The sequence below is a fragment of the Falco cherrug genome, chromosome 8 (assembly GCF_023634085.1).
Source record: "Falco cherrug isolate bFalChe1 chromosome 8, bFalChe1.pri, whole genome shotgun sequence".
NCBI lineage: Eukaryota > Metazoa > Chordata > Aves > Falconiformes > Falconidae > Falco > Falco cherrug.
The window spans coordinates 55,241,017-55,255,366 of record NC_073704.1 but is presented as its reverse complement, the minus strand read 5'-3'; the positions used below and the strand labels follow the sequence as shown (position 1 = coordinate 55,255,366).

The following is a 14,350-nucleotide window of genomic DNA, read 5'->3' as shown; positions in this document are numbered from 1 at the left end:
AGCCCTGTACACCAGGACACAGCCATGCCTTGGCCTGCCTCCACTGCCTGGGCAGCGTGCAGCGTCCCCCTTTGGAGGCTGCAGTGCCTCTCCCGGGATCACACGCTGGCTGCAGGGCTCCAGCCCACTGCCACGCTGTGCCTGCCATGATGCCAGTGGTGCTCGGGTACCGCAACCTCCTGCAGTACTGCCATCCCCGGGCCGGATCCTGGCCCCATGGGGAGAGCGATGCCCTGTGCCCCAGTGCCCCAGCCAGGTGGAACCCGGTTTATCCTGGGGGTAGGCGATGGCGGGGTGACAGTGGGGTGACAGCTGGCTGGGGGATTTGCCGAGGGCATTATTTAATGCTGTGGGTAAATGGAGAAACAGCAGCTAATTCTGGAGCCCGTAATCCTCTTCCTCCCCCGGGGATGGGGAGTGTGCCAGTCACGCAGCCGCCGGCAGGCCCCGGGGACAAGCCCCTGGCAGCTCCCCAGGTGTGCCGCAGGCTGGAGTGACTCCCCAGACCATGGGTGATGTGCAGAAGGTAAGTGGGGTCTGGTGACATTTTGCCTGTGCCAGGATGGGTGGTGTGCCAGCACCAGCTCCCAAGCTGTGGTGCTGGGCGGGCTGGCAGAGCAGGACCAGGGCTTTACCCTGGGCATGTCCCCACAGAGCGCCCAGGAGCTGGCAGGGCTCCCAGGGCAGGGACAGCACACCTGGGGCGGAGATTGGGGCTGGGCGGATCGGCCGTGGGTCACCCCGACCCTGGACACCTTGGGAACCAAGCCCTGGCGCTCGCTCAGGCCATAGGCACAGGGTACCCATGGCCGACAGTGCACCCAGCTCTCCTCCCCAAAACGATGGTGCTCGGCAGCACCCCAGCACCCCGCACCCCCAGGGGCTGCTCTCCGTCATCCAGAAGTTGAAGGGTTCCCCGGAGCAGGAGCTCCGCATCGTCCTGTTGGGGCTGGACAATGCGGGGAAGACCACGCTGCTGAAACGCCTGGCGTCTGAGGAGGTCAGCACCATCACGCCCACCCAGGTAGGTGCTGCTGGGGGCCACGGGCAGTGGGAGGGCGGCAGGTCCTACCCTTCCCTTGGGTGATGCTGGTGTTTGTGTCCCTGCACAGGGCTTCAATATAAAGAGCGTTCATTCACATGGCTTCAAGCTAAACGTCTGGGACATTGGGGGGCAACGCTCCATCCGCCCATACTGGAGGAAGTATCTGGGCAGCACAGATCTGCTGGTGAGTGGGGCAGCTGCCCCCAGCCCCCCTCAGCCCCATGTGCGGAAAGCTGTGCTCTTTGTGCGGGGCCCTGTACCCCAGCGGACGCATGCGGCCCCTGCAGAAGGCAGGGGGCTGTGCAGCCAGGCGAGGAGGAGCTGCTGACTGTCCCTTTTGTCCCCATGGCAGATTTATGTCATTGACAGCGCAGACCAGAAGCGTTTTGAGGAGACAGGGCAGGTATGAGGGGGCCAGTGGAGGGTGGCTGTGGGGTCCTGGGGCTTGGGTCCATCTGGCACCAGTTCTTTGAGGATAGGGAGCAATGCTGCTGTGGAGGCCAAGCTGTCCCCGGAGCTATGTGGGAAGGGCTCATGATCAGAGTCTTGGCACGCAGAGTCACCCCCCTCTATAGCAATCAGTGCCCAGCAGCTCTCCCCAAGCCGGGTGCCAAGCACCAGGGGTACCCAGCACAGGGGCGACTGTCCTGGTGAGAGCGACCCCTCAGCAGCCAGCCCTCCTGCCACCTCGTCAGCACCAGGTTTGCAATATGACCAAGCTAAGGTTTGCAAGTAGTGAAATCAGAGTTATAAACCCTAGGAATGAAGCTGAAGAGGGGAAAGTGAGACTCCGAGTGCCAGTCTCGGCAGCTGTACCGGCACCAGACGGCGGTGTGGGTGCGCCAGACAGCACAGGGCTAGCAGCAGCCTCCCGTAGCTGCCCTTTGCCCAAGGCTTTCAGTGCTGGGAGCACTTCAGCCCTCAGGTAGTCCTGCGTGTGGCTCCCAGGCTCTCTTCAGGGCACATGTAGCTTCAGGGGTGCATGTCTGTGTCTCAGGATGTTGAGACCTCACAGCCGCTTTGGCTACAGTAAGAGCACCAGAGAGAGGAAAGTGAGGTGCTTTGGGGGACAGAGGTGCACCAGCCTGCCCCGGTCAGCTCAGGCAAGTGGCCCAGCAGCTTGATGGAGGAGCGCAGCAGTGAGCAGCAGCACTGGGAGATGGCTTTCTCTTGGCAGGAGCTGGCAGAGCTCACCGAGGATGAGTCCCTCATGGGGGTCCCGCTGCTGGTGTTTGCCAACAAGCAGGACCTAGTGACTGCAGCACCTGCAGCTGAAATCGCAGAAGGGCTGAGCCTCCACACCTACCGGGACCGGGAATGGCAGATCCAGGCCTGCTCAGCCTTGTCTGGGGAAGGAGTGCAGGTAGAGATGGGGGCCTGCAGGCTCTGCAGAGGTGGGAGAGGAGCTAGGGATCTGTCATGTTCTTGGGGCTATGCTCACGTATCTCCTTTCCCTCCAGGATGGGATGAACTGGATTTCCAGCCAGATCATGAACAGGAAGAAGTGAGAGCTGCAAAGTGCCAGACAGGACTGAGCTGCAGGTCCCTGAGCCATGGCCAACCCCCCTGGTCCCTAGACTCCCCCAAAAGGCTCGGCTAGGCCTTGAGACTCAGACTGCCATGCTCAGGTGGGCTTCCCACCCAGTCTTTCGCTAATCAGACAGCTTCCCCTCTCCCTGCCTCCTGGGCTTCCATGGGCTCCTCACACCCCCTGACCCTCCTGCAGTCCCGGTATTGTTGGAGGGAAGCACATGTCCCACTGTGTCTAGGGCTTGCACATCTCCAAAATGAGAACCTGCTTGGGACTCATCCATCCACCCCGCACGGGACTCATCCATGCTGATACACCCTGCAGAGGCTGCTGCAACAAACACACTGCCCAGGGCACGCTGAGCTCCCCACCACAAGCACCAGCTACACCCTCAGACATGGCACATACAGCCCACTGAATGGTGTGTGTTCCCCTTCGCTCATGTATGATGTGACTGGTGCTGCCCCAGTCATGGCAGATGGCTCAGGAAAGCCTCAGCTCAGCATCTTCCGCTGGCCAGAGGAGCTCCCACGCGTGCACAGGACCCGAACAAGCACAAAGACACAGAGAGGACCCAGCTGGGCAGTCGCCAATCAAGGGGTTTCACTGCCTGGTGCCAGCCCTGGCTGCAGCCACATGCACATGCCTCTGAGAGGGGCTGATCTGCAAGAGCTGCTGGGAAGTGTGTGGCCCACATGCACCGGGGCTGGCGCTCCTATTGCCCTGCTGAAGACGGCCCTTCCGAGGGCTGGAAGATGCAGCTCCCTGGCCATCACAACTGCAGTGCCAGGTGCCCGCGCCGCTGGGGATGGGTGGGAGACAAGCCAGAGCGGGGCGGGGGACCTTCTGCTGGGCCAGGCCCCAAGCCGCAGCCCTGCCTGCCCGTAGGCCGCACTGCCCGCAGACAGGCAGCCCTGCGGCCCACAATAAAGCCGCCCATGACCTCCACGCTGCCTCGGCCAGTCCTTCCCGCGGCGCTGGGACGGCGCTGCCCTCTGTCTCGCCGCGCTGCGGCCCGGCGAGGCCTGCGGGGACCGCGGCCGTGCCCCGACCCCAGCGCCTGGCGCCATCTTGCGTAGCGTTGCCATGGCGACGGGCTGCCGACGCGGGTCACGTGTCCCGTGGACGCCGCCGCGTCGCGCACGTGACCGGCACGGGGCGGGAAAGCGGACTACAGCTCCCGGCGTGCACTGCGCAGGCGCGCGGCACGCAGCATGCCGGGAGGCGCTCTGCCGCACCTCCTCCCTCCCACCCGCCCGCTCAAAGCACGGCGGGAGATGCGCACCGCCCCGGCCCCGCCCCCTCCCCTGCCATAGGCGGGCAGGGTTGACGAGCGCTCGCGGAGGCGGGAACGCGGAGGTGTGGGGGTTTCTGATTGGCGCTGCGGGCGGCCGTTCCTGGGCGGGGCCAGGGGCGGGGGCGGTGCGCCGGAAGGCGGAAGCGGAGGATGGCGGCGGGTGCGGGCGGGCTGCTGGTGGCCGCGGCGCTGCTGCTGTTGGCGGTGGCCGGGCCGCGCCCGGCCCCCGCCGAGCTCACAGATGGCAACAGTGAACATCTGAAACGGGAGCACTCGCTGATGAAGCCGTATCAGGGTAAGCGCGGGGCCGGCCGGGCGGGCGGGCCGGCCGTCCTGCAGCGGCCGGGGTTGAACCGCGCTCTCCCTGCCCCTTCTCAGGCGCGGGCTCCGCCGCGATGCCGCTGTGGGACTTCCAGGGCAGCACCATGGTCACCAGCCAGTACGTCCGCCTGACGCCCGACGAGCGCAGCCGCGAGGGCTCCATCTGGAACCGCGTGGTGAGAGCCTGGGCAGAGGCCAGCGGAGCGGCGGGGGCACGGGGGGAGACCGCCGGGGGCCCGGGGTGGCCCCAGTGCCTCTCTCGGCTCTTGCCCTGACGCTGCTGGGCCGTCTCTCCACACAGCCCTGCTTCCTCAAGGACTGGGAGCTCCACGTCCACTTCAAGATCCACGGAGCCGGCAAGAAGAACCTGCACGGGGACGGCCTGGCGCTATGGTACACGCAGGAGCGCCTGGTGCCAGGTACGGTGCGCAGCCAGGGGCCGCCTGGCCGGGCTGAGGCCTTGTCAGCGCTCACAGGTGCCCTGGGGCAGCCCAGGGAGTTGCCCCTGTCCTGGTTTCTCGCCAGGGAGGGCGTTTGAGCTTGCCTCTGCTGGTTTCACTGGATTGGGGTGGTGTGTCCTGCTTGTTCATCCCAGGGAACAGGTGTCCCTCAGTCATCTGCCTGGCAATAAACGTCTCTTACAGCTCTTTTCAATAGAAGTCTCTGAGCACAAATTCTGTCAGAGAACCTTCTGTTTCCAATGTTCTGCCCTGTTCCAGGTCCTGTCTTTGGCAGCAAGGACAATTTTCATGGACTGGCTATTTTCCTGGATACATATCCCAATGATGAAGCAGCAGAGGTGAGTAGTTCAGGGAGCTCATTCGGTGCCGAGAAGGGTGTTTCTTCACGGCTTCACACTCAAACCAAGGAAAAGTCTCTCTTTACATGGGAGTGCACTGCTCTTCCTGTCGTTGGAGGTGGTAAAGGGAAGAGTTTGTATGTGCATTAATGGAGATAGAATGTCCGTGCTCCATCTTCTGCTGTTGCTGACTACGCAGATGTTTCCCGGGCCTCTTCCCTGCTGCTTAAGAGGGTGGCACAGGCCTGGTGTAAAGTGTGCACCATCTATGAAGTAAAGTTAGAGGAATCAGCCTAAGAGTATATGCATCCTGAGTGTCATTTCCTGAGCTTCTCTGTGTTTTGGTTGCTCTTCCCATGTTGTTTCTGGCCTTATTATCTTTGCAATCTGGGGGTCTCTAGAAGAGAAACTCCTGGGCTGGCTTTTTGTTCCAGAATTCCCTGTGGCCAAAATACAGATCAGTCCCATGGGGGCTGGTGGTCGTTTTCTTCTGTCCTCCTCTGTGTTTGTGGATCTCATTATGGCACAGTCAGCAAACTTCTAGTGAGATCTACTGCATGAGAAACTTGACGCTTAAGTCATAAAGCACCTGGACATGACCCATCTCCCTGTTGTCTTGATGCTGACTGGGAGGTGAATTCTTGCCTCCCAGTTGGCCTCTCCTGGTGTACATAATCTACTGACTACAAAGCCCTGAGTGTGGTTATGCTGCTGTCGTGGTTTTGTCTGGGATAGGGTTAATTTTCTTCCGGCTTAATTGAGATTTCTTCCTGTTCTGGGTCTTGTGCTCTGTTCTTGCACTTACTTGCCTGGGCTTATGAAGGGGGATTGATACAGAAGGTCAGAAGTGGTTGCTCTGCTTTAGCCAGAGCAAGGTCTTGCTCAGTTTAGAAGCAGCTTTATGTAGAAAAGGAGCTTCGATTTCGCTGTTCTGCCCTCCATCCCTGAGCGTGCAGCAAAGCATGTGGCTCTGTTTTCATGCCTTGCTGAGATACTGTTCTTGCTGAGATTTCTGACCAGGCAGGGGAAGGTGGCTCTTGGTCTGCAGCTCAAAGGCGCCTGCAGCCTGAAAGCAACAGCGCTTTCCTCACTGCAGCATGTGTTCCCGTATATCTCTGCAATGGTTAATAATGGCTCCCTGACGTACGACCACAGTAAGGATGGGCGCTGGACGGAGCTGGCGGGGTGCACCGCTGACCTTCGGAACCAGAACCATGACACTTTCCTGGCAATTCGGTACTCCCGAGGTCGCCTGACGGTGAGATATGGTGGACACCTTCTGCAGGATCTCTCATGCACGTTAGATGGGGCAGTGCTGAGGGGTGGGTGTTGCTGTATCAGTCAGTAGGTGACCTGGAGATGGTTTTCCAGGCTTGACCACCTGCCCCTCCTGCATGTCTGGCTCCAAAAGAGCTGCAGGTGAGCAGGTAGTGGCATGGGTTCCTGGCGTGACGCTCCCCTGGTCTTGCAGGTGATGACTGATGTGGAAGACAAGAACGAATGGAAGAACTGCATTGACATTGCAGGGGTGCAGCTGCCAACCGGCTACTTCTTTGGTGCTTCTGCTGGCACTGGAGATTTGTCTGGTGAGAGGGGGCTTTGCTTACAGGAACACATGCTGCTTGAGCCTGGACTGTAACACTGTGGATGCACTGGATGGCTTTGATGGCTTCCTTTTGCCAAATTGTACACCAGGCTCTTGAAACCCTCTTGGGTAGGGACCTGTGGCCTGGGAAAGGAGGCACCTGAAAAGCTAACATCTCAAATTGCAGGTTGATACCTGGGGTGTGAGGGTGGCTTGAGAGGGAGGGAGACCTAGACCTGGCAGAGCACAGTCCTAGACGTGCTCCGAGTGCCTGGACATCTCTCTGAGCTTCTGATGGTGCTTGGTGCTGATGGTTGTTTCCTAGACAATCACGACATTATCTCGATGAAGCTATTCCAGCTCATGGTAGAGCACCCTCTAGAAGATGAGACCGTTGACTGGACCAAGATTGAGCCTAGTGTCAGCCTCCTTAAATCGCCCAAAGGTGAGTCTCTGGGCCTTGGAAACCTTTTGGTGTGGAGAATTGGGATGTCAGGGCTGCCCTCTTAAAGGCCCGCTGAAAGGTGTCAGACACCCTGTGAGACTGCAGGAACTGAGGCTGGGTTGGTCTCTGTAGCTGTTCTTTTCCTTGCAGACAATGTGGATGACCCAACGGGGAATTTCCGAAGTGGGCCTCTGACAGGCTGGAAGGTGTTCCTGCTCCTGCTCTGCGCACTGCTGGGCATCATTGTCTGCGCCGTGGTGGGAGCTGTGGTCTTCCAGAAACGCCAGGAGCGGAACAAACGTTTCTACTAGTGGAAGACCTGGGCTGTGCCCTGTGCCCAAACCCATCTTTTCTATGGGGAGCTGTAAAAACTGTGGTTTCTAAAAGCTGTTTCTGAGAAATATCAGAAGTATTTTCTTATCTGTCTGTTTGGCTGTAACCCCTGCCCGGTCCTTGGTGTCCGGTAGGTTGGACTGCGGTGGGTGATGCCCCCTGGGCCACCCCCCCCCCCCCCCCCCGGGCTGTGGCAAAGGTGTCTGGAGGTTGCTCCCCTCTTTTTCCAGCGCTCCCCCTGCCAGACAGGACCTGCGGGGGGTGAGAAGCGGCGGCTGTGACCGGGAGGGGGCTGCGAGCGGGGCATTAAAGGACTGACACCACCTGCGGCTCTGGCTGTGTTTGTGGGAGGGGGGTTAGGACGGCCCGGGAGGGGGGGCTGAGAGAGAGCTGGGGCGGGGGACGCCCTAGGAGGCGGGGGCTGAGAGAGAGCTGGGGGGTTTGCGGAGGATGCCCCGGGAGGGGGGGGTTGGGGGGGGGGGGGGCGCGACTGAGGATGCCCCGGGAGGGGGGTGGTGGTGGGGGCGTGGGGGGCTGAGGATGCCCCGGGAGGGGGGTGGTGGTGGGGGGCTGAGGATGCCCCGGGAGGGGGGCTGAGAGAGCTGGGGGGTGGTGATGGAGGTAGGACGCCCCGGGAGGGGGGCGCTGAGAGACCGGGAGGGGGTGGGGGCGTAGAGCGCCCCGGGAGGGGGGGTGGGGTGTGTGTCTGAGAGACCTGGGGGGGTTGCCCCCGGGCAGGTCGCAGCTTGGCGGGGGCTGTCGGGCGGTGTGTGTGTGGGGTGTTGCGCCCCCCCCCCCCCCCCCCCCCGGCGGGGGGGGTGTTCGGGAGGGCTGTCCGGGGGCCGCCGGCGGAGCTGGGGCGGGGGGCCGCGGCCGTGCATTGTGTGCCGGGCCCGCCCCCGGCCCGCCCCCTCCCCCCGGCGGAAGGCAGCGGGGCGGACCGGCCGTTTCCGGGGCGGGGGGCAGCGGCGGGGCGCAGCCAGCGTGTCCCCGGCGGCGGCGGGGCCGGCGGAGCGCGGCCATGGGCCCGGCCCGCCGCAGGGCCGCGCTCCGCCTGCGCGGCGGCGGGTGAGCGGGGCGGGGGGGGTCCCGGCGCGGGTGGGGGTGGGGGTGCCGGTGCCGGTGTCGCCCCGCTGACCCCCGCGCTGTGCCGCAGGTCCCCGCCGCTGCTGGGCCTGCTGCCCGGCCGGGGCTCCGTCTTCCCGCTCTTCTTCCTGGCGCTGCTCCTGGGCTTCGCCTCGCTGCTCTGGCTCCAGCTCAGCTGCTCGGGCGAGGGGCCGCTGCCCGGCGAGGGGCAGAGCCGGGGGTCCCCCCGCCAGCCCTGCCCGCCCCAGCCCCCCCCCGCCCCGCCGCCGGAGGACGAGCCGTCGTGGGGTCCCCACCGCCTGGCGCTGCTCGTCCCCTTCCGCGAGCGCTTCGAGGAGCTGCTGGCCTTCGTGCCCTACATGCACCGCTTCCTGAGCAAGAAGAGGATCCGCCATCGCATCTTCATCCTCAACCAGGTGGACCACTTCAGGTAGCGTCTCCCCTCGCCACGGCAAGCGAGGGGACCCGGGGGCCCGTGCCCAAGACCCGGTTCCTGGTGTCAGCACTGGGCAGCCGAGGGTCAGGGCTGGGGCGCAATGCTCCCCCCGGATTTACCCAATTCTAGCGCTTACAGAAGGACAAAGTGGTGTTTCGCTTCTCTTCCTGAGCGAGAAAACTCACATATTTCAGCTTTGTCCCCAGTGTTGCAGGTCTGTGGCAGCAAACATCTGGTGACGCTGAAATCCAAAGAAATTCCATGGGGGGTTTGGAAATGCTGTCGCTTCCCCCCTTGCTCGCTGTCCGGCACCTGCCTGCAGCCCGGCAGGCACTGCAGGGTCCCCAGCCGGCCTCGGGGAGCTGGGAGCCCCTGGGGGTCTGCAGCGGCCGAGCCCCTGCGTGGCGCCCTCCAGCTCAGCGTGTGCTGCCTGTGTAGGGAGAAGCCGGGGTGCAGGTTCAGGATGGACAGCTGTGGCACCCCGCGCTGTGGTGGCAGGGGATGCCATGTCTGTGTGTCCCTACCTGGGGACCGGTCAAACATTTAGCCCTGAGGACCACGGGGGAGGGACGTGAAGGGATGGTGGCAGCTGCGTGGGGTGCTGAGTCCTCGGTCCCGCGGCAGGTTTAACAGGGCATCCCTGATCAATGTGGGCTTTCTGGAAAGCGGCAACGACACCGACTACATTGCAATGCACGACGTCGATCTCCTGCCCCTCAATGAGCAGCTGGACTATGGCTTCCCAGAGGCAGGGCCCTTCCACGTGGCGTCTCCGGAGCTGCACCCGCTCTACCACTATAAGACCTATGTGGGTGGCATCCTGCTGCTCACCAAGCAGCACTATGAGATGGTGAGCGTGTGGATGGGATGGCCTGGCCAGTTTGGGACAGGGGCTATGACGTCTTGGTGACTTGTTGGACATTTTGTGCTCCGTGCTTGGGAAGAGGGGAAAGGAACCAAAATGGTTTGGGGACAGAGCCCGTGGTGGGAGCTGGTGGGAGGTGGGAGAGGGAAGGCTGTGCTGGTGCTCAGGGCTTGTGATGCTGGTCTGCTCCTCTGAGGTGTGTGGAGTTGTGTTGGACCGGACCTTAGCCGGTACGGTGCCCCTCTCATTCCAGTGCAACGGCATGTCCAACCGCTTCTGGGGCTGGGGACGGGAGGACGATGAGTTTTATCGACGTATCAAAGGAGCCGGTCTCCAGGTAAGGAAGGGATGCTCCATGGCCTCCTAGGTTGGAATTGCCCTTCTCCTTGTCTCCCTGCCTGGTCCTGGGCTGTAGCTGCCCAGGCTGGGACCTGGGGAAGGCAGCCCTTCTGTGCTCCCCACTCCAGCACCAGGTGCAACAAGTTTTCCAGTAGCTTTAACAGAAGCTTTGCTCTCCTTCCAGGTTCGCCGTCCCTCTGGAATCACAACTGGATATGAGACTTTCCAGCACCTGCACGACCCAGCCTGGAGAAAGAGAGACCAGAAGCGCATCGCTGCACAGAAGCAGGTGAGACCTCTGTCTGGTCAAGGGAACCACAGGAGATTCAGGTTGTGATCACCACATGCTCTGAGCCGTCCTTGCCTCTGTCCTCCCCTGACACCTCTGCGTTCCCTCCCCGCGCACTGGGTGGGTGCTTCCCCCTCCGCTGGAAGCCAGCGTGGGCTGCATGGTCTTTCTTTTCCTCAGGAACAGTTTAAGGTGGATCGGGAGGGAGGTCTGAACAACGTGAGGTACCGAATCGAGTCACAGACAACTCTGAGTGTGGCAGGAGCCCCTTGCACCGTCCTTAATATCTTGCTGGACTGTGACACAAGTGAGACCCCGTGGTGCACATTTGGCTGAGCCCATCTCCCATGTGCCAGTCGTGTGCGCTGTGCTTGTGCTGAGACACTGGGGCTGCCACCGGGCTGCTTGGAGCGGGCAGGATTTTTGCAGCGGACGAGCATGGCAGTTCTGGTGAGATGCAGAGGAATAGAAAAGGCCAAGAACCAGGTTTTGCTGGGACCAACAGAAGAGGCTGAGAGTGGGACTTGGTGGCGTCGCTGCAGATGCTGGTGCTGCCTCCCAGGGCAGGTGCAGGAGGCAGTTTTCCTGCGCTGGACATGACTGAGCTGCCACTCAGCTCAGAGGACAATAAAGAACTATCAGGGCACCTGTGAGTCGTGAATTCTGTGGGCTGCACTGTGCCACTCCTTTATCCTGCTCCCTTCACCTTACTGACTTCAGTGCACCCGTTTCTGGCTTGGTCCTGGCTACGCTCTGTCTGGACTGGCGAGCTGCTCTGGTTCGGAGGCCAAGCCAGTCTGAAACGGGCTCTGAGTGAGATGGTGCCTGTGTTTCAGCTGCCAGGTACCCCCAGGGCTGTGCTGTGGTTGCCTCATTGCGGGAAGTGGTTGTGGTTGAGCTGTGCCCCGAGCCCCAGCATCAGCAGCTCTGCTGGATGTCAGCAGCTGAGGTAGCCCAGGACTTCTCTCTGTGCAGTAAGGTGTAGAGTTCTGGCTGAGCTGCTCCCTCCCTTGGCTGCCTTCCATGGCACGTGCTGCCTCGGCCTTTTTTGGGGGGGGTTGGAGAACCTGATGTTCCCCTAGAAGTGCTGAGGGGAACTGGGATCTGCTCTGGCCTTGTATGAGGTGATCTGGCAAGGACTGGCCATACCGCGGTGTTGTTGGAGCCAGGGTGATAGTGTGGAGAAGTGCAGGAATTAGGATGGTTGCCCCTAACCCACCTGAGCCGAGAGGAACATGAGCTTCCCTGGGTGAGACAGGGGCTGGGATGCTGCCCTCAGAGGTGGGAACAGGGAGGGGGGGCTGGGTTGGTGAGGGAGAGGCACAGCTGTGTGGGACCCAGGCTGCAGACCTCACCCGCTCACTCTAGCTGCCTGGCCCTGCCTCGTCACCAGGCTGGTTTCTCCCATATTGTGATGGGACAAGTGTCCAGGCTGCCCCTTCCAGCAGGGCAGGGGGGTATTTACTTGCTGAGGGTATCACAGTGCCGGTCCCCCACCGCCGGCCGGGCCTGCGAGGGCTCTGCTGTGGGCTCAACCCCCCCACTGCGGATGTGGCTTGTCTGGGTCAGTGAACGGCTTGGGAAAGGTGCCCAGGCAAGTGGCGCTCTCAGCCTTGGGGTGCTGGTGCCCAGGAGGTACCGGGGCAGGCACACCCTGCAAACGCTGGGTCCCCAGCAGCCCAGCCCGTGCGGTGACTGAGGGACCTGCTGCTGTCAGAGCAAGAGCAGCCGATGGGTGGTGGCAGGAGCACTGATGCTGTGTGGTCGGGAGACAGCAAGGAGGAGGTGAATGATGTCTGGCTACTGGGAACGTGCCTGGGTGCTCTGCAGTGCTGGAGCAAGGAGGTGGGGGAAGCTGGGAAGGTCCCAGCGGATGAGGAAGGACACTGGGCACTGCCGGTTGTTTGGATTTGGTAGGCATCGGCCACATCAGCACCTTTTGCTGGGAAGTGGGATGTGTAGAGCTGGGCCGGAGGGGCAGGGGTGTTGCATGCCCTGCTCCGGACCCAGCTCCGGACCCAGGCAGGAGCAGTGCCTGGTCCATGTCTGCTTGTGTGTGGGGCGAACAGGCGCTGTGACCTCCGGGATGCTGTCGCTCACCCTCATCTGCCAAGGGGTGGGTGGCAGAAATGCCCACCAGCTTTCAAGGGACACCTGTGCCAGTGCCAGGCTCCTTTGCCCACTTGGCCTGCTGGGTGAACTGGTGCAGTGCTGCTCTGGAGCAGGGGGTGCTTGGGCTGGCTCACAGGTTGTGCCATGCGTGGGGCTGCACTGCGCTGGCTCTGGAGTCTTGGCATGTGTTTTGGGTGCTGCTGCCTCCTCAAGCTGGGCAGACCCAGCCGAGCAGCCGGTACCCCTCTGTTCAGCCCTGTCACCAGTGCTGACAGCAGGCCCTTTGCGTTTCCTGGCCCCCTTCTGTCCCTGTCCCCTGCCTGCTGTTTCCCAGAGCGGTCATTTTGCTGGGTGCCTGCAGACGTTCCTAGACAGAAGCTGTCCCCATCTCGGGAAGACGAGCAGCCCTGATGATGTGGCACCTCCGGGGAGGAGCGTGAGGGAGGCAAAAGCATCAGAGCCAAGCGTGGAGGTTGTGTAATGTGTAGGGGCAGCAGGATAGGATGTCTGGAGAGAACTGATGCCATCTTCTCTCTGCTGCTCTGGAGCTGGGTGAGGAGTCCAGAGCCCTGCGGATTGGTATGTGAGGGGGGCTGCCTCCTGAGGAAGGGGTTGAGGTGGTGGTGCGGGGCAGTGAGGATCAGGCCATGCCGCTTTGCATCATTTTGACACAGGAAGGCCAGCTGCGGGGGGCTGTCCTCACCCCAGGGCAACATGGGGGTGCAATGCCCCAGAGCTCCCAGTGGCCTCCCCAGCCCAGCGGCCCCGAAGCAGCACTGCTGTCTGGCATGAAGATTGCAGGGGGGCTTGGATACATGGCGCACTACTCCAGAGGTGTTCCCAGGACCCATCGCATCCCTTGCTGTGGTCGGCTGGAGGGACATTTTGGCCCAGCAGCCCCGCTCCCATCTCCATTGCACAGGTTTTGGGATCAGCCACCTGTACGCCAGCCGCTTACCGGTGCCCGAACCGCAGCCAGGGCTGGCGGAGGGAGATCAAAGTATTGCTCTGCGCTGTTCAAAATAGATGACACAGTTTTGGGCAGGTTTCATGAAGACGTAGATGTGCAGAAACAGAGAGCATATGTGCACCTCGCACTTCGCTCAGCGCTAAAGGCTCCTCTCCCGCTGCCTGGCAGCTATTTCTCAGCTCTGCTCGCAGCCCCCTCATCCTCTGGTTGCTTTTGTGGAAGAGGCGCCGTGCTGGAGACCCAGCTTCCTTTTATAGCCCTGAATGTAACTCGGAGGTCGCTCAGCTCCGTTCTGCCCCCACGCACTTCGTTATTAGCAATGGCCCAGCGGGAGGGGATGAGGTTTTTCCCCCATCGCCTTTCTGCAGATGGATAACACCGTGCCTGCTGTCCCAGGAGCCCTGTGGAGCCAAGCTGGAGGCCTCCCAGCGTTCCCGTGCTCGCAGCAACCCTGAGGAGGGGATCGGGATGCTTGAGGGCAGAGAGAGCCCATGGGGTCCCAGCCCTGCCCCTCTGTGTACCCCCCTTCTGGGGCCCAAATTGCTGTCAGCAAGGCTGTGCGGGGGCTGCTGCGGGAGCAGCGATCGGCTGGCTTTTAGCACTGGGTTGTTTTAAACCAGGTGGCTCCCAGCACGGTGTGCTGGTGACCACATGAAATTGCTGCAGCATCGTGATGTGGGGGGGACTGGGGGGATGAGGTGAGCAGAGAGACGGGGCTGGGGAAAACCGAGGGGAGGCAGGGGCAGGTCTGAGCTCTGGGGCACTGCAGAGGCTGGCACCCCAGGGAGATGTGCTCGGGGGGGCGCAGCCCATGGTGGAGATGTGGCAGCAGGAAACAGGGCAGACGGGGCGGAGGGGTGCAGCTGTGACCAGCATCCATTGAAGTCAGCGTGGCAT

At 62.0% G+C, this 14,350-nt stretch overlaps 3 protein-coding genes across 7 annotated transcripts; all 3 read left to right on the top strand.

Annotated features, from left to right (window-relative positions):
* Positions 1 to 389: 389 nt before the first annotated feature.
* Positions 390 to 3,649, top strand: LOC102049114 (ADP-ribosylation factor-like protein 3). Of its 5 annotated transcripts, none has more exons than XM_027802101.2 (6): positions 393 to 526; positions 857 to 1,024; positions 1,113 to 1,229; positions 1,398 to 1,448; positions 2,223 to 2,408; positions 2,506 to 3,649. In XM_027802101.2, exons 1-6 carry the CDS (start codon positions 509 to 511, stop codon positions 2,551 to 2,553), a joined length of 588 nt encoding a protein of 195 aa, XP_027657902.1. In that variant the 5' UTR covers positions 393 to 508; the 3' UTR covers positions 2,554 to 3,649. The 5 variants fall into 5 exon arrangements, with proteins under 5 accessions (XP_005437042.3, XP_027657902.1, XP_005437043.1 ...); XM_005436986.3 differs by having other exon boundaries at positions 401 to 526; positions 881 to 1,024; XM_027802099.2 differs by having other exon boundaries at positions 407 to 526; positions 655 to 1,024.
* Positions 3,650 to 4,000: 351 nt separating this feature from the next.
* On the top strand, positions 4,001 to 7,679 carry LMAN2 (lectin, mannose binding 2). The gene is made up of 8 exons (XM_055719311.1): positions 4,001 to 4,168; positions 4,252 to 4,370; positions 4,496 to 4,613; positions 4,914 to 4,993; positions 6,090 to 6,251; positions 6,465 to 6,579; positions 6,904 to 7,023; positions 7,174 to 7,679. Exons 1-8 carry the CDS (start codon positions 4,024 to 4,026, stop codon positions 7,332 to 7,334), a joined length of 1,020 nt encoding a protein of 339 aa, XP_055575286.1. The 5' UTR covers positions 4,001 to 4,023; the 3' UTR covers positions 7,335 to 7,679.
* A 629-nt stretch (positions 7,680 to 8,308) lies between these two features.
* Positions 8,309 to 11,017, top strand: B4GALT7 (beta-1,4-galactosyltransferase 7). Its single transcript, XM_055719395.1, has 6 exons — positions 8,309 to 8,424; positions 8,513 to 8,872; positions 9,503 to 9,728; positions 9,997 to 10,080; positions 10,267 to 10,371; positions 10,552 to 11,017. The coding sequence occupies exons 1-6, from the start codon at positions 8,378 to 8,380 to the stop codon at positions 10,705 to 10,707; spliced, it is 978 nt and encodes a 325-aa protein (XP_055575370.1). The 5' UTR covers positions 8,309 to 8,377; the 3' UTR covers positions 10,708 to 11,017.
* The last annotated feature ends 3,333 nt before the right edge of the window (positions 11,018 to 14,350 follow it).